At 40.1% G+C, this 26926-nt stretch overlaps 3 protein-coding genes across 3 annotated transcripts; all 3 read left to right on the top strand.

Moving 5' to 3' along the window:
* The first annotated feature begins 3451 nt into the window (after nt 1-3451).
* LOC128723598 (homeobox protein Hox-B3-like) lies at nt 3452-16238 on the top strand. Its single transcript, XM_053817354.1, has 5 exons — nt 3452-3786; nt 8742-8964; nt 9141-9237; nt 15366-15520; nt 15612-16238. Exons 1-5 carry the CDS (start codon nt 3452-3454, stop codon nt 16236-16238), a joined length of 1437 nt encoding a protein of 478 aa, XP_053673329.1.
* A 2360-nt stretch (nt 16239-18598) lies between these two features.
* Nucleotides 18599-19934, top strand: LOC128726273 (RILP-like protein homolog). The gene is made up of 3 exons (XM_053820070.1): nt 18599-18865; nt 18947-19743; nt 19817-19934. The coding sequence occupies exons 1-3, from the start codon at nt 18599-18601 to the stop codon at nt 19932-19934; spliced, it is 1182 nt and encodes a 393-aa protein (XP_053676045.1).
* A 2511-nt stretch (nt 19935-22445) lies between these two features.
* LOC128723562 (uncharacterized) lies at nt 22446-26256 on the top strand. Its single transcript, XM_053817318.1, has 3 exons — nt 22446-25176; nt 25311-25379; nt 25892-26256. The coding sequence occupies exons 1-2, from the start codon at nt 22446-22448 to the stop codon at nt 25340-25342; spliced, it is 2763 nt and encodes a 920-aa protein (XP_053673293.1). The 3' UTR covers nt 25343-25379; nt 25892-26256.
* The last annotated feature ends 670 nt before the right edge of the window (nt 26257-26926 follow it).

The raw sequence follows: 26926 nt of genomic DNA, 5'->3' as shown, positions 1-26926 counted from the left end.
GGAAAATGTGTATGAATCACAGGAAAGCAGACACAATTTGCGACGCAGACGCAAGGAGGATTTGGGATCTTTTAACTCGCATTAAAAGCCCTTCCCAAAGGCGAGCCCACTGAAACTAGGCACATCAAATAGACATTTTCAGTGCTTTGCTACGAATTTTTCTGCAGCCTTCACGGCACCCTTTCACGATTCGTACACATATCTGCATGAACGAAATCCACCCTTCTTTTTCTTTGTCTTGTTCATTAGTGCGATTACACCACGGATGACAGGCATTCAACCACTGTGCGTTTTCTAGTTGAATTTTAGTCAATGTTTCTGAACTAAAATTGATTGATAATTGATAGTCGTGTCTCTAATTAATTTCTTAAGATGTTGCTTTGTGTTTTGAATAGCCCTGTAAATTACAATTACCACATTTTACAATTTTGTTGAGCGTTTAGTATAAAATTAAGTTTGAATTGACATTTGAATGACATTTGTTGTATCATCAATAATAGATTCTCTGTTTATAACTCACGCTGTAAGGTTTCAACTCTGTAAAAATATGAGTTTACATGAAATATTGCCTTCTGCACTCTGTAGCACTACGTACGGAAGCACATGAATTGAATATGAAAAAGATTTGGATTAAAATATTAAAAGCTTCAATCATATCTTAATAGTTAAAAAAATTATTGAATCTGGAGCAGCCATTCCATATATACAAATAGCACAATCCAGGATGAAAAATGATTACATCTCGAAGGGCCAAGATATTTAACCACAATTTAAAGTTGCGAGTTTAATATACTGAACATCGTTGGGTAAATTATTTCTCAAAAATATTTTCGGATGTACGCTAACATAGCTTTTTTTAAATAAAATTGCACGTGTTGAAGAATGTTTTCTTGTTAATAAAGGTTATTTGTTGAAATCAGAAAAAAAACGATTAACATACATCAATTAATGTTACCATTATTTACAATTGTTTCGATGGGGGCTTATGCTTTTCTATGAGGAAAATCCAATCTTTTAATTTAATTTCCAAAAATCTACTAATAAATAGCTGTGTTGGTTTTAAGTTTTATAGTTGATATGTTTGAATCACGAAGTGATTACCAAATACATTGTTATAAGTTCGTGAGAAAAATTAAATGAAACCCATTTCATTTATGCATACATTGATTCACGTCGACAATATTTTCCTTTGCTAAGCTAGCAATGTTTGTATTATTTTCTCAAAATGTAGACCTCCAATTTCTTTTCAATATCTGCGTATTCCACCAATAACTCAATGTTGACGACTTTTGTGCGAATGTTACTTATGTGTACTAAGTTAATTTACGTAAGTAGCATACATCACACACACATCGTATAAAAAGCATACAATTAGACTATTTCTTTAATGTAGTTCCTAGGGTGCACGGGCACAAAAAAATATAAATCGACAAACTGATACAATAAAGGTCAAATTTTTATTTTCTTCGAAATGTTCAGGTTCAATAAGTTCACCAGCATTTATCAGCATTTCCAATTTTGAAATTATATCTGTTTGTGGCCAACTACGTAATTATATTAAGAAATGTAGGAAATATCATGTTCCATATTATAATGGATCATCAGTTCAAATGGTAATGCCTAATTTTCAAAGAATGAATATCCAAATAACATTGGAGATAATATGACGGCTTCAATGGTTATTCGTGAAAATTTCTTGTATTTCTGATCGTAAGTTAAACCAATTAATATCAACGTAATATGCACAAATAATAATGTGATTAGAACAGTGAAAAAAGCTACTGAGAATCTAACTACCTCCTTAAAGTTATTTCAAAACTCTGATTTAACTTTTAGAACTTATCTTATCGAAAGATAATAAAATTTGCAACGCATGCACCATACGGTTCAGACTCAACTGAACAGAGTCATTTTTCGTAGAGCCTTTATTTATTTGAGTATTAGTGAGAAGCTAGTTTCAATTTATGTGTTCAGGGAAAATTTATTTTCATTTTATAATTGCGTAACAATGAATATAAAATGTGCCCAAAATATTTTATATTATTCTTCATTATCAAGCGCAATAAAAACAGTTATGTAACACTTCGAATCAAGTTTCTTTATAAACATGTGATTGCTTCATAATTTAGTTGTTTACCTAAGGTTTCGGAAAGACTAGACTTCTAAACTAGTGCAAGTATATTGCAAGACAATACACTTAATGATATTCAATACCTAATCGAAATGTTTTATTTCATGCTAAAAATCAACACAGCAATTCGATTGCACAGGATTGGCACAGCTCGAAATCCTTTCAAATATTATTCAATCCAATCGCTCATTAAACTCAATTTGTTCCAACAATTGCAACGAAGTATTGAAACTTAATTATTTCAAATTACTCACGCTATCTCTCGCTTCGTTTACCCTATGTAGTAGCGTAGTGTATCTTAATCAAGCTCCTGTTACAAACTTGATGTAAGCCCAGGCGGAGACCCGTCATAAAAACCCGCCACAACAACCCCTCCTCAATGCTTCGGGCGACAAGTTCCGGGAACTCTAATAACTGCTAATCGGCAATATACGCGCTCCATATGAAACTTTATCGTTTGGCAACGATATACAGAGCATGCGACAGCAGAGCAAACGAGCGTGGTGGCAAGGTAGAGAGAACGACAGCACATACCATGACATCCTTACGCAGAGGAAAAACATTACATAAAACCCATTTCTTGGCAATTCAAAATCCATTCCAATTGTTCCGGATGCCCTATGTTATGACTGCCCTCACCGAGGTAACAAAAGGTTCGCAAAACGGCGTCAATTGGCGTCCAGGCAGTTCTGTTCGCATTGGTTACCACAAAAACGACTCGCAGTTCTAATGAACCGTTTATTTCTTTCATCACGTCCGTAAGCCACGCCTACTAACTGCATTTTCTGCTGGCGCCATATTGGATTGTTGGGAATGAACCGAGAATGAACTTACTGCCATCGCTGCTGACTCGAGCCAGGGCACGGGAAACTTATGCTGTCAACCGGAGCAGTGTGACAAGGACCATGTTTGGTGGTGAGTGAGAAAGAGAGAAAAAAGGAGTTGTGTTCCTGCCAGCGTGCTTATCTACACGAACTTGGTAAGGGCTCGGGTCGCATCAATATCCAGTTCTAGGTTGTTAATGTTTAATGTTGCCATTCAGTTCATTTAAACCACCGAGCAGTGTGTACGTTGTGGAAACGAGTGCGATTACTTGCAGCGCTACTATCATTTTGCATTTGGTGCATCCGTAGGAGATTTAAACGCGTAACGCGGTTCGGTGCATTGTACAACACTTCTACACTGTGTTAATAAAATCGACCTGCAAACTTCAGCATTAATTGGAAGAACGATTCTTCGATCTTATGGTCTTGTGTGCATTGAGACAGTGCGATAGTTTGGTGAAAAATTTGGTGTAAAGCAAGCGAAACGGTAACAGAAATGAGTGGCGTTGAACAGCAGCCACCGCCGCAGTTTAGTGCGTCCGAATCAGGGGATACTACGGCAGGACGATTGGTGGTGGATAGTGGTGAAGTTGTGAGTACAGTGTCTACAATGGAAGCCGTAGCAGGAGCTGGTTCGGATGTCCTGTGCAGAAGTAATAAAACAAGCAGTAATGCCAACTCCTTCCGCATTGAGGCTCTACTCGCGAGCAAGGAACATGAGACAAACTGCAGCACGGGTCCTGAACCATCACCGACCCGCTCAACCAACAATGCTAGCAACGTAGATCTTATAACGGACGGGTTCGGCACCAATGACGATCGTCATTCAAGGTAATGGCAACAGAAATCAAATATGTATTGCAATTTAAAACAAAACTTGCAATAATGCAAACAATACTTCGTATTCTATTGGTAATATTGATAGCATTTCATACATTTACAATAAGTTTACATCACGATATTACCTTGGTATTACGCAAAGTATTAAGCTGATTGACCAGCTGATCTTATGCATAGTGCATATGTCAGACAAGTTTGCCATAATTCTTAGAATTGAACTGTGCACTTTTAATAGAAATCGCTTTTGTCTTAAACCGGTTTATTTGTTTAAAACTCGTAGTTTCATGAGAAGATTCGATATTTCGTTACAGTAGATATTGGATTCGAATCCATGGAATCAGCTTTGTGATCGGATTCGATCCATGTCCGATCCAGATTTAGTAATTTGCCTATAATCACGAATGAACTTAAATAAACGCGAAGTACAACAATTATTGATTACAAGCAATATGACAACAGTATGGATACCACTTCCTATCGTACTGCATATATAATTTCATAGGCTTTCCAGTTCCTTTTCTGGAAGCCCTCTGTGCGATAATCAGGCTAGATTTTGTTAAGTAATTGCAGTAACTTTACTAATCTAGCGCTAGTCAACCATGTTTGATTCAGTCATCATTTTTAGTTCTGTTTACTGGCCAGCGTGTGTAGGCAGTAGCACAAAGTGTTGTAAGTAGAAAGGCTGCATGATGACTGTATGAGCTGTAAGGTAATAAAAAGTGGTTCTATATCTTATTGTACGTTGGTTGTCCTAATGTATCTACATGGAGGTTCTATTTCAATCGCCTGAACGAAGAAGAAGAACATTCACCTTGTTTCGTAATTACTTATAAATGTTTCCTTTTTTCTTCCAAAAATATGCTGGCAACGATTGTAATTTTTATATGTTTAAGTTTCCTGCTTAAATTGTAATGAAACAAAGTGAATTGTTCTCGGAAGTAATTATTCGTTATAATCGTGGTATACCCTTTTACATATAAATATGTTTTTGTACTGAAATCGTTGCTTATTTTTTGCGCAGCCGTAGATGGAGTCAAAATGGCCGCTCGGGAGTGATCAAGCTCATTTAGCGCACGAGGAAAAAAGCAACTCGCGAGAGAGATAGCATGAATGATAAAGTTTTTTTTATTCAGGAGATTACACTCTTTTGCATCATTTATACACTTACAATTGCCATGTGTTGTTTTTTTCAATTCCGCTTCGATTCCTTTTTGTTAGAAAAAAAAACGGTTATTCTTGAAAGAAGAGCACGGAAGACAAAAAAAATTAGCGGCAGTGAAGCTGGTCATTATAACGAAAGTAGCACGTAAGCGGAAGGCACTAATTGGTGATTTGAGTTTTGCTCGATGCTAAATAATGAGCGGAGTGCTCTCGAGAGTTTGTTGATTGCTACGAACATGTACCTTTAGATGAGGCAAGTGGCCACAGTTTATTAGTTAATAGCTAATATCACGTTCTTGAATAGGTCCTGAATCGGACAAAAACGTTGTTTGCAGTGTTGTTTTCTCACTCGGTGGTATTTATCTAACGCACAATTATTATTTTCGATTCAATTTGAAAAGATATATCCTATTTATGCTACAATAATGCGATTGCTTCAGATAGCTTCAATTGTTTACCAGCAAAGATGTATTTTTTAAAACACAAACTTTCACATATACGTGGGAAAAGTAATGTGTATCCAATAAAATAAAATCATTGTTAGCGGTTTCTTAAACTTCAATACTTTGGCATTGAAAATTTCCCTCGACCCTGTCCACGAATTATTACAATCAGGTGGTAATTGATTTCGGTTTTAATTAACATAGAATCAATCGTGTTTTAAACGTAAGGAGGGGCTGTGTATCGCTTGCCTATCTCAGGTACTAATCAAAACGATATCATTCCCAGCGACAATGTCGTACGTCGAAACGCCACCAGGTATGCGACGGCACCTCTGTGTGTGTTGGGTTATCGTCACAGCGAAACGTTGTGCCAGAGTGATGTCAATATTATTTTGGGACTGTTTAATTACCGTACCGATAACAGAACGCACCGTATCGCGGAGATTAATCATCGCACAGACAGTGGCAATCACTTACATGACAATTCCAAATTAATTTCCCTACCAACTAGCTGATTATGTGGCGCACGCGTCAATCAGCGCTCGGGGTTTTGCTAGTAGCGACAGCAACTAAGCAAACAACACCAGCCTAAGCGATTGGTGTAGGGCAGACGGTTTGATTGGCTTATTATTTCCACCCTGGGCGCACGGGGTATGCATCACCACATGTCGAGCTAATTAATGAGTTTATTTGATAATACGTGTACGCGACACTAATTGATGGCAGGGGAAGCGATATTGGCAACAGTTATCAGGTCCTGGGCGTTTGTGATGAAAGCTGCGCGTTACACAGGATTTATTTTAATCCTTTCCGATCGAGTTAGACCAGCATGGTATTTGAGTTTGGCCGATCAAATGCTTTTTGGTTGTTGTGTTTTTAATTTCCGTTGTTGACGCATTGATGAATTGCAGTTGCAAAAGATGCTCTTGTATGCTTGCTATGCTATGCTATGTTGCGTATAAAATTAATTTCAAAACGAACATCATCATGTGGGTGCTTTCGACACAAATGTTACCTTAAATAGAGTACTATTTTTACAAGTTTATCCAGCCTTCATCAACCTCAAAACGGCATAATGTACTGTTCATGTAACACGCCTCGTCTCAACATTTTATTGTGTCATTCATATGGCCCCAGTTTGCACCCAATCACTACCATCTACTTAACCTGAACCCGGCATCTGTAGCCGGCATTCCGTCCCGGCAAGAAAAATGTCCCCCACGGGATATGTGCCTGGGCGTCGGATATCGAGCCAAAATCCAACCAAGCCCCACAAATCATTGCGCAACAAACGATACATGCGCAAAGTGATTGTGTGTTCGATGCTTGATTGCATTCCACCACCATGCGAACGGAAACCGAACGAAACAGGACGACCCAGCCACCGACGTGCCGACGAACCGTTTTATATACGTGCGTAGGCGTAGACGTATATGTACTCGTGATCTGCGGGGACGAAACGACATGCCAATGCCGAGCAAATGTCGCTGGCATATAAGATGATGCCACCCGAAACCACTGCCATTTTCTGCGCGGGTGGTTCTCGGCTTCAAGACGATGCCTTCCCATCGCGTGGTCGCTTCCATATTTCATTCGCCAATCAACAATTGTTTCCTTTGCGCGCGCGGTTGCAGAATCCTACACTACCATGCATCGTTTACTCCATAGCTCAGCAGCTCGTGATCCGATCCGGGCACAAAGTAGGCGATGCGAAACGATATCCTGGCAAATGTCGGGACGCGAGGCCTAACGGTGTGTGTGTGTGTGTGTTTCGCTGGTAATTGGATCTGATGTTGTGTGTTATGTGGGACAGGGTGTGTTATGTGGGAGAGAAAGGGAAGCGATCCCGAGTCCCCTTCAGCAGCAAAATCTGAATTCGTCAGATTTCGCTAATGTGTTTCTCTTTAAAATTTCTTCAATTCGCTCGAATCCCTTGCCACTCGAGCGTAGCGATCGCAATCAAGGGACGCCGATTTTATTTGCTCTTTCCGATACCGCTCCGAAATCAAACGTTGTGGCCCGAGTGGGAGTGGGAATATGTTTTGATGGCATGTGATATGTTGGAGCGAGCATAAATGAAGCCACTTTGTTCCGATTGAGCTACCTTTTGATACCTCATGCTTGGTGATCGAATGTATCCGTGCTGTTGTAAATTATCAATTTATGATTATTCTATCAATTTAATATTTCCGATTGAAAGGAGGTTGTTTTTCTATATCATCGATTTCCCAACAAGATCTAGAATTGAGAACATAGTAATTGGAAATATTGTTCTGTGCATAAAAGTGTTCTATTGTTGATAGCCTGATATTGAATTTAATATATATTATACTAAATCGTTAGAATAGCAATTGTGATAAAAAATGCCTATATTAAATGCCATAAAAATCATTATGGGTTAGTAATAAAGGCAAGTAATTATATTGCTCTGTCTTATTGTATCTATATCACGTGTAGATAGCTGTATTTATCTGCGTTATGTATGAAAAGCAGAAATATTTTCAGATGATACAGAAAATAGCACACATTATCGATGCTTTCAGTCCTACCAATGAGCTATGTGAAAGCATGAATGTTTACCAAAAAGAAAAAAAAAACGTTTGAGTCTGTTAAACCAAATGCGTGATTTTATACGCTCTGTCGTCCCCACACAAAGCGGAACGGAAAGAATCGCAGTACCATTGCCCCACACGCGACCAAGGCAAATAAAACAACATTTGTTATCTAAACGCTATCGGTTCGCTACTACTAACCGATAGGGTGGGTCGTCGAGTAAATGTAGCTTGGCGCTATCGGAGGGGTATAATTGTGTCATCGATCGGATGACCAGATTTGATTTGATTGACCACAACAACTAATTTGGTACAGCAATTTGGAGTTACGGTATCGCGGTAGAAAAGAAGCAGAAGGTCGGATCGAACGCGATTCGAATGGTACAATATTGGAGCAGAGAAAACTGAGAGAGAAAAATACATACGCGTGCATCGCATTACACGTGGAGGACAAAGTGTACAAAGGCAGCAGTATCGACAAAAAAACTTATCAAAGTAAAAAATAAATCAAGTTAGAGAAACGGTAAATTATTGAATATCCATTCTGCAGTAATTTGTTAGGCTCTAAATAAAAGAGTTATGATATGGAGCAATTGGCATACTTCAAATAAAATGCAGAATTTTTACAACAATATTTTTTATGTGTCATCAGACATTATCTCTAGCATTTATTATACATTTTTGGATAAACTCAACTTCCCATGGTGCGTTATATGAATTCAGATAATATGGATAAAAAATCTGATCATATCGCCATTATAATATGAATGTTCTTTTTAATCATTTATAGATCCGAATCCACCTTTTCATCCGATTCCTGTTCATCGATAAACCCGGGCAGCGTGGAACCCCAGGATATGGACGATTGCGTTATGAACCAGATTGGGAAATCCTCCTCGCCCAGCCAACACGACTATCTGCCCTTTTACAACCTCTGTCCGTCGCAGGTGATCTTCACATCTAACGCGTCCTCCTTCGACACACATCCTGCCGTTTGCAACAAAAGCATACCGGTAGGATTTCCCTTTCGTGTCCTTACGGTAGAGCCTGCTGGGTAGAATTATGCAAATGGGACTGTATACACATGGGCGCATTATCATAATTCATACGCAAGAGAAGCTGCTGCGACGGCGCAAAAAAAAAAGAAAGAGCTTCCCTATAATATTAACGTTTCCACTCTTCTCGACAGGTTGACGCTGCGAATCGGTTCCATTTCATGCAGCTACCTCAGCTAGAGCTTCTAAGGCATCACAACATCTACTATCCCCGAATCACGGAGCTTACAGGTATGCATACTCCCTCCAAACATTAATGTCGTAAATGCAAATGATGCTGTCTTTGGTTTGATTGCACATATGTGTTCAGATTGCAGCGCTTCAGTACGATTTAGCTTTACATCACATTTGAATCCATTTTAAGAATCCCGAAAAACAATCGCAAATCAGAAACAACCCAATATTAGCATTTTTTGTGATTTATTAGAAGAATTTTATATCGGAGCTTTGAAATTGAACAATCATTGTTAGTTACGTTTGAATTGTAGCTAGATTGTAACGGGTTTTGGAGATTATATTAAATTTTGATCATCTCATGTCTCTATGTGACATACTATACTCAGTTTTTACATAATTTTTACTGTAAGATTGTTCTCGATTCTTATATAAAGATTATATTTTCATAAGATTATTCTCGATATATGTTTACAACATTAGCAAAATTTGATCAATTTCTATGGACATTTTTTGAAATATTACTTTTCTTGCTACACAAACCGATTAGGGTCCCCGTTCCTTCCATGATTCCGTTATATTGATTTGCAAGTCCAAGTAGTATTATGAATTGTGTCGTGCTCAACCAACATAAACTGTGATCTGGTAACGCAATCAAACGCGGTTACGCCAAAGTATCGACGTTGACATTATTTGTACTGCTTTTTGGGTTTGACTTTGCATAATCCAATCCATCCACAGCCATTTAGAGGGTTTTTTTTATTCTGCTTTTCATGCGAGAAAACGCCGAATGATTGATTTTCCACTGTTGTGGGAGAGGAGAAATCGAGTTATCTCGGAATTTGTTAGCATGACTCCAAACAACCGGTCTACGCAAACAGTTGGGGCACGCTTCTGGAATTGATATCGCTTGTCACCGAACGGAGACATTCCCCGCTTACGCCGTTGGGTGGAAAAGTTGGGTTGTTGATTTCTTTTGTTTCTGGCCACTTTTCCACAAGACAGATGACGACGTACGACGACGGGAAGGCTGAAGCAAAAGTCACAGGTCAAAGCCTACTGCAATCAAGCTAGTGGGTTGGAAAAATCGGTTTACGTTGCCACGTTTTCATTTTTTATGTTGCCAAATGTGTGCGACCGCTTGGGGAATCGTTGTCATCTGAGTGTCACGTAATGTTGTGATTGCAAATTTGATTCCAGCTCATTGATATGCTTGTAAAAAGAGGTGCTGCTCATGTTTATCTTCTACTGTTTATTCACCTTGGGGAAAATGTTTGTAATCGCGCAATTATCCATGCAAGCTCAGGTTTGTTTCCACATGGTGATGTATTTGAAATTTTTTTGAAAATAATCCAATTATACTTATGAATTACGATTGTTTTGTTAACAAACGATACTAAATATTTTTGAAACATTTATAAGATATTCTATTCCATCTTATAAAATATATCAATTTAGATGTATCGATATAACTTTCATTATTGATTTTAGTTACATAATTGGTAACGATATGATCGACCATCATTTAAAATTAAAATTATACATATATTAAAATTCAAATCATAGATATATCAAATTTATTCTATTTTTCATAAAGATTAGAAAAGAATAATTGGTTTCATTATAGTACGTATAGTTGCGTATTGGTTTCATTATATTACGTATATAGAATATATTTCATCAAGTTACTTTTTAAATTCGGTTCAAACAGTTTTCCTCGTCAAGTTATGGTACAGCTCGAATAAAAACCATTTCATGACAGATTCATTATAAAAAAATGCAAGATCAAATTTTCCGAACAACTGTTGAGCTATAGTTGAAACGAAATCACATCTGCAAGCCATATTCGCACATGTGCGGCTCATCCGCATCTTCCGTAATTCACACTAATTGATTCCGATTAATCGCATTCGGGATCCGGAAAGGGGCTGTACGGACTCAAACCGCCTCAACCGGACGAGTGAGAAAAAGAGCAAGCGAAAAGCGCAAAGAAGCGCCCGGCTCACTATTTTCCCACCCCAAGCGCATCCGTCGCACGGCAAGTGAAAAAGTAGCAGGTTTGCGTGAAAATCGTCGCCAACTAGATTAACGCACCAAAGCCCAAACAAACATTCCCTGCTCGTTGATCACCGCAGCTGGAGGGGTTGCTTGGAAATTCCAACCATAAGGTGCTGCGATCTTTGTGGTGTGGTGCCGCGTTAAAAGCCGTACACTATCGAATTATCAAAAAAAAAAGGGGCGAGGAATGGAAACTAGGGTGGTGACAGAGACAGAGTGATACGGAACCGTGGAGGAATGGAGAGAAACGAGAAACCCCTCGTGGTGGGACGATAATCCAGCGAAAAACAGACCGAGTGTGGCGAAAAACCTGTCGTCGTGTCGGAATCATTAGGGTCTGGGTTCGCCGCCCGGGGTTTCCACTGATCCCTTATTGCCAATCCCCAGCAATCAGGGGATCTTAAACGACCACTCGGTCTTTTATTGTCGCCCATTTAGCATCATCGTTGATGTCGGCAAGAAAGAGACGCTACCGAATGGATTGATAAGTTTGTGGAAACCGCTTTGTTGCGTGCTTGTCGAGTTATTTGCCATCATCTTAGATGATTAGATCTTCCTACCATGCTTATCATACTTTTGAGATAATATAATGGACTGTATGGGTGTTGAAATTAACTAACACTGGAAAGAATGTTAATGTGTTGCAAAAAATTAAACCATATTAGCGAAGGAATTTTGAGAGGTGACATTTAATAAAATATACATATAACTATTTTCCTTTCTCTCATAAACGTTCGAAAATGCGCCTCGTTGTAATCTACCAGGTTGAGAGAGCGCGAACAGTCTGGTGCAATTGAAGCCCTTTTTTGCTTGCATAAGCTCCGACAGGGGGAATATCGGCCTCGGTACGAACGGTTCGCGCAAGGGTGCAAAGTAAATACTTTCGGTTTCAATAATTTGATTGCAGTTAACTAGGGTCACTAATCTTTCCGGTGCCGGGGAAATGTTTTTGCTTACGCTCATTTAGGGCACGCACAGCGACGCTCTTTGATTGCACAACACACAGACAACCCAACCCGGGACCACACCAATGAAGCGAGGAAAAAGCCCCGGGCAAAAGGTATCACCGTGGCCGTTTAGCGCCCTCCCTACTACGGACGATAGCAATCAAATTAAACAAATTAACTTTGTACAATGACATCTGTTCTATTTACTCTGCACGCTGATAGCGTTCCCGGGCCCTGGTATCCTTGGTCCCTGTCGCATGTCGCATCTCGCTCGCTCCTAATCTCTGCCCTCTTTCGCTCTTTCTCTGGCCAGAGCCTTTCGCGTTCCAGAACCTGCGCACACTCAGGCACGTCCTCGCTAAACGCGCCATGGTCTTCTTCCGTTTGTGATTTATGTCATTTCCCGGCTCCTAACGATCCAACACCCATCCCTGTGGTTCGCTGTCTCGGTCCGTCCTGCTTCCGCTCGAGAATTCGCCCGTTCCTGTGCGAAACTTCAAAAATTGCTCGCATATGTGCTAACAGACAAATTACTGATCATCTGATTAGGTACTAATTGAATTATATTCATGGGTTTCGTGCTCGGAAGCGGGCCCAAGCCCCCGTTGCGTCCGGCTTTTCCGGCTTTCCACCGACCATCGCACCTATCGCCCTCTCGCCGTACTGGCGCCCCCTTTTTTGCCCTGTCCTTATCGCACCCATCGAATGCTGCAAATTGTCTGAGCCAATTAACAGCAGGGGCTAAGTGTTTACAATCAATTTGATAATTTGATAAATAAAACCGGTCCTTCGGGAACGGGACGGAATCGGTGAAGAAGGACTCGGGGCGATGGCGACGTTGGAAGGTGTAGAGTTGGAAGGCGATTTTACGTCGATTGCCGCACATAGTGCCCCAAAGGAAGGGCAACTCTCGGATGTGCACTTTGCGAGCGCGTATTGCACACTGCTCAAGTATTTGCTGCGAATCGATTAGCCTTTTTGGTATGGCCGGGAGCAGCTCGAAGTCGGGCGTAATAGCATTTGACGCGTTAGGGAGTAAATCGATTATATGTGAGATTAAATTCCTCTAATCAACCAGAACCACTAAGGAGAATATTTCGTTTCAAATCGTTACTTAAAATACTATTTTATGTCAAGCAACATTCAACGGCTTGGTTACAAATATGTGTAATTTTAAAACCGAGTTTTTTCGTGAGCTTATGGTACAATTTGTTTAAAATTTATTTTCTTAAACATTTTGCAAGTAAAAAATTGAATTGGTATTTTAGAAGCTAACGTTGTTTGAGCTAGTATATATTCTAGAAACATATACACTATAGTAAATAGTATTAAAGTTATTAGAAGTAAAACAAATAATAAAGTCTAACATTCACATTTAGTTGTCTAAATCGTAATCTAAATCGTCTCATGGAATTGATTTTTATTCCCAGAAAAACAGTAAATTAGTTCAGCCAATTATGCAATGTTTATTGTACAAGAAGAAGTATTATTTTAAACAGAAAATTTTCAATCGACATAATAAACAAAGTATAAATATATGTAAAGGATACGAAGTGAACACGTATCGTCGAACAAGACGTTCGTTAGAGAACAAATCACAACCATCTACTGAAAATAGAATGCCGTCGGGAAAATTGTTCAACCACGAAAAAGCGTTTCCCAATTTGGAACAGAGCTAATAAGTTAACAATGAAAGATGAATTAAGAAATAAAATTAACTCATTTGTGAAAATTTGTCTGTATTTAAGCTACGAAATTTACATTGGTTTTGCCAGTATATCTGTAGTATTTCCCAACAAAAAAGAGTTGGTAGAATAAACGTTATGATTCATTCACCTTCACGTATTTGTGTAAAACTGAGTGTAATGCCAATACAATTATACAGTCGAAATTGTTCGGATTTTGTGGCAATAATTTGATGAGTTTTTTTTTTGTAAGAAAACCCAATGATTATTATTTTCCAACTAGTGATTTGAGTCTCTGTGTGGAAAGTTTTTTTTTTCAAATATTTCAACAAATATTGTACAGATTCTCTGGTGAACAAAAGACAAAAACCAGCTCTTTATGTATCTTGCACATGCACAAGCGCAGTTCCCTCTCATCTAAGTTGTCTTCATCAAGTACAAGGTGGGTGTGGCCGAATGTGCTTCAATGGCGCAATCTCCAACTTGATTCGTCTCTTGTTATGCACACGCATGGCTTTTGTGCAATTTTCAGTTTTGAAATATTGTTCAAGTGGACGCTACAAGGTCTCTATGATATATTAAGGTCAAATGAGTTACTGTTGCTACTAAAGCTATTATTTTACCATCACTAGTTAAGTAGTACTAGTAAAGGTAGTAGTTTTAGTATTTAAAATCTTGTTTTTACAATTGTGATGTGGATTACATTCACTCTGTTTTTCTTCATAATTCGGTAATGTTTCATTTTTTTTTATTTATTCATTTAATAATATCTACTGTCTTTCGGCGATGGCTTAACAGACTTAATGTAAATGTTTATGACTGACATAGCTATTGTTCTATTAATGTTAACACAATTAGATTGACACTTTTTCACGATGAGATATTTTCATTAAGAATTGTTCGTTGGCAAAAGTAATTCTAAATTACTTTGAACAAAGTAAAATGTGAAAAACCGCTGATGAATATAAAATAAACCATATTCAAATATGTTTCTGCTCAATTTTTAAATCGATCGACAAAACATGTAGGAGTTAGTAACACAATACAACTGTTGTATACAACTTTTCAATTATATGAGACAAGAAACTATAAATGACTCATACAAGCATATGTACCAGCGATAACACTTATGAAAATATGTAACTATCGGTTCCTTTAGCGCTTTCGATACTTTTGCCTACTGGTTCTGTGGAGCAGTATTATTAAGTGATTAGCATTCAATTTAATCACTCCACATTAACAGTGCATTAGCATTTCTGTCGCGCTGTATCCCAAGAGCTGCTAATGGTGTGGCATGGCACTGTTTGCCATTCTGTTGACCGGCCATTTTAATGTGTACACAAAATTAGCGATAGCCTTGCACGAAACGCGAAAAAGAACACGAAATGAACTGCACCGGTTGCGAACAAACAGCTTGGCCGTTTGCCATTTTGTTGATATTTCTATTTATTTCCATTTGCTCCACTACTGCCCTTCCATCGCGGGGACGATTTAGGACAAAACTCAGTATACGGAAAAGCGCGACGGCCACGGACTGCGTTCACTTCCCAGCAGCTGCTCGAGCTGGAAAAGCAGTTTAAAGTCAGCAAATATTTATCGAGACCGAAGCGGTATGAGGTGGCCAACAATTTGCTGCTGTCCGAGACCCAGGTAATGTCTTGTTCGCACCTCTATCGGGAACAACTTTCATTATTACATGCAAGGGAAACATCTCATTTCATTTTTCGAACATCTGTGACAGGTTAAAATTTGGTTTCAAAATCGCCGAATGAAGTGGAAGCGATCGAGGAAGGTGAACGAATCCAAGAAGTACAGTAACAACAGTACAGGTAACAGCAACAACAACAGCAGCAGCACAAACAACAACAACAGCAGCAGCAGCAACACGGCTACCACTAACAACAGCAGCAACGCTAGCAGTAGCGGCAGTAGCAACAGCAGTAGCAACAGTAGCAGCAACAGCAGCAGCAGCAGTAGTAACAGCAATGTTGGTAACCATGGCAATGGGACGCTCGGGTCGAATAATGCCGCCGCGAATGGGGGTTCCAGCTCGTCCTTGCTGCTCGGAAGTGCCCATAAAACCTTCGCTGACCACGACGGTCGTCCGTGCAGTCGACCCCCGGGTGGTGATTCGGTGCGGGATGGCGGGATGGTGAGTAAATTATCCTGCGCCCTGGATCATCCGAAGGATAAGCGGGACAGTAATGGCGCCGGTAAACAGCACGCGACGGCCCTCTTTGTCAATCAGCAGTTCCAGACGGTTGGCGTGGGGAATGGAACCGGTACCGGGGACATCGTTGGTGTTGGGCCCGCGTTGTTTGCTTGTGATCCACCAAATGGTTTAAGTTTTCGGCCTTATGTAACATAAAAAGCGGCATAAAAAGGAGCAAAAGTGGCAGAAAGAAAAACCATGCGGAACGTAAAAAAAGGATATTCCATCCTTAGTCCTTGCTGCATGAAAAACGAAGGGTTTTTGGCAATGAAATGTGACACTCCCGATGCTTGGTAGGTGGATTAAGGTAGATGTGGATAAATAAAATAACGTTTGGAAACGATATGTATGGAAAACGAGCAAGATTTGTTGTGAGATGTTTTTGTTTTTAATTTCATTGCTTTTGCTGGCATACTTCTTTTATTAGAAGCTTGTGTGAAAAATGGTAAGTACATATAAACTTTATACCTTATTTTTGATCGCTTTATGATCTGTATCAGGAATGCCGAATAACGTAAAGGGAAAAAACGTAAAAGAAAAATTTCAAACGGACTCTGTGTAAAAAAAAATAGCCGAGTTGGATGTGAAGAAGATGTTTGCGTACCGTGATGGAGGAAGATTCACCGATGAGTCGAACTTGGAACGTATGCGGAACATCAGAACATCTTAGCATCTAGACGACGGAGTTCTTTCTTTCGCTACGTTTCTTTTGATAGAAATTCTGATAAAAAAATCCCTCAAATCAAATCAAGAATCAAATCCGTTTAAAATGTGTATCTAATTTCAATTTTGAACGTATAATTTTCGACTTTTTTAGTTAATTTATAGACATTTTACATAAACAAATCCTATTGAAAAATGTCGTGAAATATTCTATCTATAAATAGTTACTTATCAGGTTATAAAACCGCTTAATGGTTATCTCTTATGGTCTTGGTTATCTCCAAGAAGAGACGAAACGGCTTGCGGCCAAACGTCGTTGTCACCCATTTCTTAATCCCGGGATTTTAAGCGGACTCTTCCACGCCATTAGTTCATCTTAGTTTGAGCCTACTACACATCTTCTATCAATGAGGTTAGCCTAAAAGGCCTTTACGGGCTGTCTCGTACGTTACCATTCTAATGATGTGTCTATCTGGAGACTAGAGCCTGGACAGGAGGTTAATTTGGTTGGAGTTTGGTGTAACTGACTGTGATTCTCAATGTACTAGCAGGTGCTGTGTTGGTTCCTTACCAATTTTAGTACTATTGTAGTCCCCAAGACGATTTGGAGGTAATGTTTTATGCAATAAGAAATGTGCCGCTGTTGTAGTGTCTGTTACCAAGCCTGTTCTGCATACTTTGGGATCATTGATCATGAAGACATGAGGCAGAGTGAGAGTCCTTTTACCCATGCCTAGGTATGACACGCTTCATGTTGTCACTCTGCTCGACGGAAAGGAGGTTGAAAAGGAGAGCCTCATAGTACTTGTAGTAAGAGGCGTAAGCCGGCTGATCAATTGTTGGGGCATGATCTTGTAGGTCGTGGTCTGGACTGCATTCATCACACCTACCATACAATCATCTGTTATTTGTTTCAGGTTGAACAGGGCTTGATAGAATAAAATGAAAAAATAAAAAAAAAATCATCAAGTATCGTGCGCACTGAAAAAACACTGGTAAAATAATACCTGTACGCTATATTCGGAAATCACCAAATTAGCAAGTGCAAATTAGCTGAATAATATTGTAAAGACAAATATTTACCGCGTGAAACAGCAAATCGAAAGCTAAGCTGTTTAATACTTTTGGTTTGGTTTTCTTTGCCACGATCTTTACAAAGATGACGATTCAGACCTTGAAGATGTAGCTGATCTGAAACATGATGAGACCGACAGCGATGATGAATAATTCTAAGGATTTTATAATGATTAAACTTACTCATGTTGAGTTTTGTATATAATATTTCTTTGAAAAGTATTTTTTTCCAAAAATTGGTTATAAAATGTAGATGCTATACTCATAGGTGCACTATACTCGGTACAATACTATTTCTAACATAAAATCGGCTGGAATGAAAATGGATACTTGGCATATTTCTAAATAACTGAAAAAGGCTTTACATTATAAACTTATACATTTATGGCTTTTATATATCGTTTTTTAAAATTATATTTACATTGTCTAAAAGAAGATATTAAATTAATATAAAAATATTAAATATATATTGTACTAAGTGTGTTATTTTTCAAATGAATATATAGTCTTGTACGAATTCAGTTGCGTACAAGACTTGTGAACGCATTATGCGAATTGAATCAATTGCACACAAGTTGAATTTTGAGCTTCAAATGTCAACAAACGCTATCACGATAAACGTCAAAATGTAAGATTGTCAATCACGAAATCTTTGAACATACAAAAAAAAGAAGAACATATATCTTGATAGACTGCTACTGTTTAGCTGAGATTTATATTTCAATCAATATAGATAACAGATTGCATTGGTCATTTTTGAAACGGCACAAAGCAGCAAAATGAACGTGGCCGAAAAGTTTTCCGTGGTCGATGTGTATGATTTAGCGCTGGAAATTGGGAAAGAGTTTGAAACTATAATCGATTCGAATGGGGTGAACGCCGTGTCTGGGTTGATTACGAAGGTGGTCAACGCGTTGGAGTTGATGGAAACGCTGACCTGCCAGAATGAGAGTGAAAATGCAGCGCTACAAGAACTACAGGAGAAAGTTGCGCAACTGGAAGCGGAAAAAGAACAGAAAGCTGCATCTCGGTCGCGATATGAAAAGGTAGATACAACAATGGAACTCAATATGTTTATAATTGCTGGTTTGTTTTGTTTTGTTGTAATCTTTGTTGGCCTTCTATAGGAGCTGGAAGCCATCGAAGATCAGTGGCGTAATGAGGCGAAAGAACTGTTTAAAGTGATCGATAAGCTGCAAGAGGAAAATCGTAAACTGCAACGAGGAATCGCACAAACAGCAAACGAAAATTGCAACAGTTCCGACGACCAATCCAAAAAGGGAGGTGCCGTCGATGGCTCCGTGGATGATTCAAATGTGTTGGATTCGGAGACGGAGGTGTTGAAAAAGTCTGAGTACAAAATTCAGCTCTCTCAACTGGAGGAAAAAATGAAGCGCAAAGAAGTGGAGTTGTGCGAGAAGATGGCCGAAATAGAAAGTTTGTCATGCCAGAATGATCGTTTGAAAAAGGTGGTAAGTGAAAGCCGCAGGCGGCAGAAGCTATCGCACAATCAGATCATCACGCTATGCGAAGAACGGGCAGACTTTTTGGCGCAAATTCAGAACCAGCATCACGAGATCAAATCGCTGCGTATGCAGCTTGGGTTGGCCGAGAAAGAAAACGAAGATTTGGCGAATCGAGTAAATGAAGACGAACGCCCGCGCTTCTCGACGGTGGAACTGAAAGAAATGCTTACCGATCGAAACGAGCTGAAGGCTCGGGTCAGTGATCTCGAGCAGGAACTGATGACCTGCCAGGCAATCGGGACTCGCAACGAAAACGACAGTAAATCGAATGTATTTTCTAAAGAACCAAGCAACGAGACAAACGTTGATTTCAGCGAGCTTCCCGTACAGGGTCCTCTGCCCTACGAACCAGACGATGCACCATGGAAAAAGAGTAGCGAAAGTGGTATAAGAAAGTTGTAAGTATGGGGGTTGGCGCCCTACGTCGTCAAACTATGCTTGAATAATAGAGAAATATTTTTTTGCTTGTAGCTTCCGCAAACTGTTCAATGAAACATCTTCGGATTGTTCGAGCTTTTCCCAACGCTCACTTTCGACTCTCTCCAAAATGGCATTGTCATCGGGACCGCACAGTGATATACCTATTTAAATGGTAAGATCAGCAAGATGTATCCCATCATCCTGCGATGAAACTCGTAACAACGATACTGGATCAAAGAGAATGATAAAACCCATTCGCAACGTCGGAGCGCCTATATAGCTTGACGGTTTTAATCGATTGAATTTTGCAAACTCTGGCCATGAGTCGCACGCTAAAAAGCGTGTACAAGCAAGCAGATCGCATTTTTCTGTAGCGCATATTGTTAGTCAGGTAGCACATCTGTTCACACACGTTTATCCAATGCGTAGTAAATTTGAACACGTTGTGTTGTTTATGTATGGTTAGTAGTGCAATTTACCATAAAAAATTCGTGTCAATCCATGAAGCTGCATATTATATCTGAACATTCTAGCCGAGTACTCACTCATGCAATGCTGTTAACAAATCACACAGCAAAATAATCGTTAGTTTATAGCCATGCATTCATTGTTTTTTTTTTAAATATCCCTTACTATCGTTGCAATTCATACTCGAATGGTAATGAAGGTTCTGGAAAGATTATCGTTCAGTTTTAGAAATGATTGTTCTGACGGTTATGCAAATGGTTGATAGTAGTTTTGCAATTGAGAATGGTAGTCGAATTTTTAAAGGTAGAATTTCGGATTCAGGCAAGTCTAGCTGGATTTGACAGTTTTCAATTTTCGTTGGTAACCGAAGGATGGATCCAATTTTCAAACTCTTCCATTACTAAATAGAACTGTAAGGACCATTTGTAGTAGAATGTGAAAGCGGAACGTTTTGAAGGAGATATTTAACTGGTTCTAGTCAACATCCACCAAGCGCAGTAGGAATACCAGTTTATCATAATAATAAGCCAAGCAGCATACATTCCACCTCGTTCTATTAGCCAAAGTCCGATGTTTCGGTCAACAGGAGCTCGAGTTACATGATTTACTTCGTTGTGATCAAGACTGTTGGATAGATTAAGTTTGAACCTCTGCCAGTAAAACAGTGCAGTTAGGGACCTAAAATCCTGACACACTATTAAGAATGACATATTTTTGGGCAACAGACAAGATAAGATGAGGCGTATCAATGGAATGGAACGTATAGAGTGTCTTTAAATCAGAACTTATTTTTATTTACAACAAAGCGAAGAAACAAGCAGTACTATATCAAGTATTATGTGAGACAATATGATGGATTAATAGTCATTACTTTTACTGTTTCTATCCTCACCCTGAACATGACTGAACATGAGTTGTAGACCACACCCAAATGTGATGATGTCGTAGGCATTTTTTCGACCATTACTATGAAAGCTATGGCAAAATTCCATATCTAGCGAGGATCTATGTCTTAAATAGACAAGGTAACATATACTATTAGAAGAAGGTGATTGATAAGGAGGGTTTGATGTTGTAAGTTAACCTTATTAAAACTTTTAGCCCTACTACTATCATCAGCAGCAGTAAAGCGAACAAGTGTAATATATTTTTTTTTCTTGGCATGTACTGAAAGAAATCACCTTCCTCCACAATTCGTTTGCCGTGTATAGAGCAGTGTTGGAGTTTGCGAGCATCTAGTGTTGTGTCGAATTTGCTACAAACCATAAGCAGCCGTACTAGCGCACGGCTAGTTACGTGAACAGGGTCACGTCAATTAATAACTGCGGTTCCCCCTACCAATGTGCGTTTCTCCACTGGTACACTAACGATGGTCACTAATTGCAATTACCTCATATTTCTTTTTCATAACTATTTGCGATGCAATGACGCCATTGGCTCTACCAAAGGTGCATTACGGAAGATTGGTAGTGCTACATAAATATGAGACTAATAACTTAATGGAAAAATAGTTCAAATGTAATCTTAAATTTCAAATCGCGAATACTTTGAAGCATGTTAACTTACATAGTTGATGATTGCTCAGTGGTAAAGTCGTAACTAAAACATGTGCTATGCATTATGAAGAAGATATTGTAGCTGTGCTTATTATACAATTTTTTTTGGGAAAATCGGATCCTAAAACAGTGAAAAGTAAGATAGTTACTCAATGTATCTTTTCAAGTTCAAACAAGCATGTCTTCATATGCATTTGCGACAGTTGTTCGACGCTTGCGGGTAACGCTTGAAATTTGCTTCCCTGGGCGCTTGTGAATGTCAAAATGGCTGCTGCTTGGGTAGCGCACAATAACAAAACGTTGGGTGGGAGGTGGTGCTTACAGAAGTGGGCGACTATCGGAAATGGTTTATTTATTTTTCGTGTGCTTTTAGCAAACTGTATGTGTTCTAGCGCTGATAAGATGCAACGTGTGGAACTAGCACCTTGGGAAAAGTAACGCTCCCCCAGTGTGTATCATGCACGTGCAATTTATGTTCAAGGTTTGCTGCAGACGCTACACTCGACGCATATTACGCAAAGGAAAGGTAAATATCAAGAAGCACCGTGTTGGCGTGCGTCCGTGATTTATTGATTTTTTTTAGCTAAAACAATTATCTAACCTGCACGCATTCTGGTATAATCTGCAGTATTTGTTCGTAGTTTGCGAATGTAAAAATGTCGGACGATGACGCAGTCCGTTCAAGTGCCCCTCCGCCATTAAATTGTGAAAATACGGTGCCTGCTCTACCAGACAATTCTTCCGATTCCCTCGGGAGAAGCGTTGAACCGGTGGAAAATGGAGTTAACGTTTCGAGTGAGATACCAAATACTAAAAGCGAGGTGACCAATTCAACGCTCAGTACAGAAACAGAGACAACACCTACGCCGATTGACCATGAAGTGATACAACGAAAATGCGTCCAATTTACGACACCAACACCAGCCGGCACCAGTGACGATACGTTGCGCAAGTTCATTGAGGGCGATGAAATATTGGACAAGGAAAATCCGTTCAAAATAGACAAACAAAGCGCCTTTGATCATTTCGTGCGGCCTCGAAAACAGGATAAAATTTATGATAAGTATACTACCTCTAACGGTAATGAGATCGTTATCAGTGACGGAAACGTTGACGTCACAGATGATGCCGATGACGATAACGTGTTTATAACAAAAGAAGAGATACTAAGGCAATCGAAGTTTGTAAAGACCTACATTAAAAATCCCGACAAGCAGCTCAACTATGATAAAAGCGTCATTCAAAAGTTGAATGCCATTAGGGCGCAAGGACGCAGTGTGCGAGATGTGGTGGTGGTCGAATGTGCACCGTTGCCGGTGATGAAACGGCCACCGGTTCCGGCACCGAGGGCCGTTTATAGTCAGAATGATAGAAACAACAACAATCGAAGGACAGAGTCACCGCAACCAGATCGAGCTAGAAACCCTATACCCGCACCAAGGGTGCGCCGTGATTATGTGGATCTACGGGTTCGCATTGGCTCGGCAGAGACCGAAGAGTCGCTGTACGACTCAAACGAGGTGGTTCAGAACGCGCTGAAGTTTGATAGTCGGTTTCGGAAAGTGGATTTTGGCTCACAGGACGATATCGATACGATTGCCGAAAGAACGGAAGACAGTGAGGAGAGGATTGTGGGTGCAAACCCAACCGAGGTTCTACCGGAGAAACGGCGCAATGGTGCTACGAACAAGGACCAAGCAGATGGGAAGAAATCTACCTTCGCCGAGGATGTGAAGAAAACCTTTTCCAACACCGTGAAAAGTGCCGATTTCAGGAAGTACCTCCAAAGCAAGGGACTTTCTCTCGTGCCGGCAAAACCGAAAGCAATCGAGAGTGCAGATCGGGAGAAAAGTTCCGTTCGATCGAACACGAAAGATCGTGGCCCTTCCGTAACATTTTACAACGGCAGCCAGAGCCGACCTGCGCCCCTACAAACTAAGTCACCCTCGGTGCTAGCGCGGATGTTCCAGAACAATCGGTTTACGCGAAAAACGTCGATTGAGCCTGCTTACACCGCACTGTATGCACGATCTTCCAATCCGGTGCAGATCAGTTCGCAGTCTAACGGACTCGGACAGCGGTCACAGCTACCGGTACAACGGTTTGGCAGTTTTAACGGTTCCCTCAACAAGCGATCCATCACGATGGATGTCAAACCAAAGGTTAATGTTAAACAACTGGCAGATGGGAGAGAGGAAATCGCCTGCATTCGGCGGCCTGCTTCCGTTAACGAAGTTGATCGACCAAAACTACGTGGCTATTTTCCGAACCGATCAAATTCGACAGACGATAGCTGGAAACGTCCAGTGAGAAATGCAGGTGTGCAAGTGAATTTTGCCAAAAGCGACACGAACGGCACCGGTAGTATCGCTCGTCGGCAAGTAGTTGCAGTGCATCAGCGTCCTGATAGCTGGCAGCCTAGCGGATTGTTGTACAAAGATGCCGGAGTACAGAAAAGTACCGTAACATGTCAACCGACGCAGCTTCGTCCGGACATTCGTTCCTACGGGGGATCTTCTCACACGGTGGCTCCCCTTTATTCTGAGCCTTTGCGCGAAGCTCCGATAATGGTGCAAAATGAAAGAGAATCGGTGCTGCTATCGTCCGGCACGGACAGTGGTTATCACATCTACGAACAAACGCCGGATAATTTACGACGGGGAGAGCTGGTTTACGGAAGAATTGGATACCTTAGCAACGCTCAATCGAACCAAGGCATTCCGCAGGATCGCCGGTCGTACAGCAGCTTGCAACACGAAGTTATGGCCACAAATGGCACCTACGGTCGGCTTCGTCCTGTGTACATGTCGTCGCCAGTCTCGACCCAATCCACGCCAATCCGCCGTGGCTCAGTAACGGTCGATCGTGAACAGATTCTCGATCGGATTTACGACTTTTGTCGACGTTCGGTACGGAATGCCAGTAAAACGAGCATCCATTCGAACCAAACCGAACCGCTATACCAGAGCCACACGCCACACGGGAGAGTAGTGGCCAGTGGATCCTTTCCCTTGCCAGCTCAGCGGGTGCATCGAGTACAAAGTCTAAACAACCCTCGCACGAGTGTAATGCATTACGCAACGGAAAAGTACACCAAGCCAACGATGATTCCTTCGACAACAAATGTTTCCAATCGCGACAAAACTGCGACTCTCCGCCAAAATCAGCACGAACGCAATATCGAGAACATTTACGCCTTTGTAACCAAAATGCAAATGAATCAACCGAATACGGGCGAAAAAGGAAGTCGGCAGCAGCGTGTGCAGGCAGTGCAAACGTCAGCAGCTTCAACACTGCGAAGAGTTACTTTCACAAAAAACGGTTCCGTGCTAAGCGATAACGGGCTTGATGAAGCTGATTATATTAACATTCGTGGTGCTCCAGATGGTAAGCGAACAAATTTCTATCCCCCCGGTACAGTAGTATCGAAGCATTGCGTAATTGGTTGAATCCTTGCATATCCACTTCAATTATTCCGTAGCTGGATGGTAATGGTAATACTTTCTTTGTTACACTTCCAGGGCTACTAACATATGGAATTGGTTCGCTTTAAAATAGTTTACAATGTCCGGAGCTTTTAGGCAGCAGAAGTAAGCTTGAACTAACCATCGGTGGCCGATTATCGATTCACGCATTACATTTACGCTCTCAACTAAGCACATTTATTCGTGTAATCGTGTTTTCTTCTTTTAATGTAGTTTGTATTAATCCTATCGTATCGTATCGTATGGTTTTGGGTATTTTTATTTTAGATATTTAGAAAACATGGTTCTGTCAGAGGTGTCCTGAAAAGGCATTTGCAAAAATTATTGTTTATCGAAATCAACAACCGAATCTTTAATTGCCCTTATAAAATTTCACAAAAAACTGTATTTTTTAAAGATTCCTGGACGGTTGATCCCTTTTTTTCGTCGATCATCCATCCATAAAATCTTCGCCTAAATTTTCTAATTTGGCCTTTTCATTTGCTTCCTTTGTGTATTGAATGTCATTTCAAACTTGTTTTAAGCACAACCCGGCTTCCAATAACTGACTGCGAATGTTTTTTTTTGTTCTCTCGTCTTTTTTCTGTTTCACTTTTATCATTCCATTTGATTCGCAGGTATCCAGTACAGAACTACACAATGCTGAAAGATTTCACATGGCCGCGTGATTGTTATTAGCAACGTAACCGATTCTTTCGTAAAAAAAGATCGTGATAAAGAGCAAAGCAATACAGTATTCTAAAAGGAACGCTGATGACCTTAAGTCACAGAAAAAAAAACAAACACACTAATAAACTGATACATTTTGAATTTTATTTTCGTCTACACTGCGAGTGTAGATTCGCCGAACCATTTTTACTATTGCGCGCGTAGGCATGCATACTATTATATACATATACATATTAGCAACACGCATAAATACATTTATATACACATTTTTTTGTAAATTTGAAAATAAACTATTGTGACCATTTGGAATCGCTTGAAATCGCTTGTTTTAATCCAACGTCGAACGTCGTTTTGGGGTGTGTCAATGAAGGTAGTTTAGAAGGCTGCGTAGCTTTAAAAATCCATCGCAAATTCCCATCACGTGTTTGCTCATTCAAATATGATTGTCACTAACGGAATTGTGTTTGTCATTTAAAAATGCAACCTCCCCCGTAGGAGTGTGTGAACCAATGCAATCAGCCTAACAACGTACGCGTTTGAAAAAATCCGTTAACACACTGTATTCGCGTTTTTGTGTATTGCCGGAAATAAACCTAGCGAAACCTAGATTCTAGTGCTAACAGCATTCGTAATGTAGAAAGTTTCCTGTTTTTGGGGACAAAATCTTATCTGGTTCAAGTCGTCAAAGCATGGGTTTCAAGCGCCATTTAGTATGGCGGTCCACTGTAAAAACCATTCCTGCAAACACACACGAACGTAGCAAACCGGCGCCCGATCGTTGATCACGAGTGTCCCCACAGCAAGTGATGTCCGTGGGTGTGAAAATGATGAGCATTTTGCGGTCAGTCGCGGAAAATTTTCCACCCCCGGGGGCCTCTCTTTACGCCACGCTTACTCAGGATGTGGTGTGGTGCGTGTGTATGTTTTTTTTGTTGCTCTTCCATAAGCCCGTAACACCGCATCCTAGCAGCTGCCGTGATGTG

This window comes from Anopheles nili, chromosome 3 (genome assembly GCF_943737925.1).
Source record: "Anopheles nili chromosome 3, idAnoNiliSN_F5_01, whole genome shotgun sequence".
Classification (NCBI taxonomy): Eukaryota; Metazoa; Arthropoda; class Insecta; order Diptera; family Culicidae; genus Anopheles; species Anopheles nili.
Note: the sequence above shows the minus strand (reverse complement) of the source record. Positions and strands in the feature narration are given on the sequence as shown.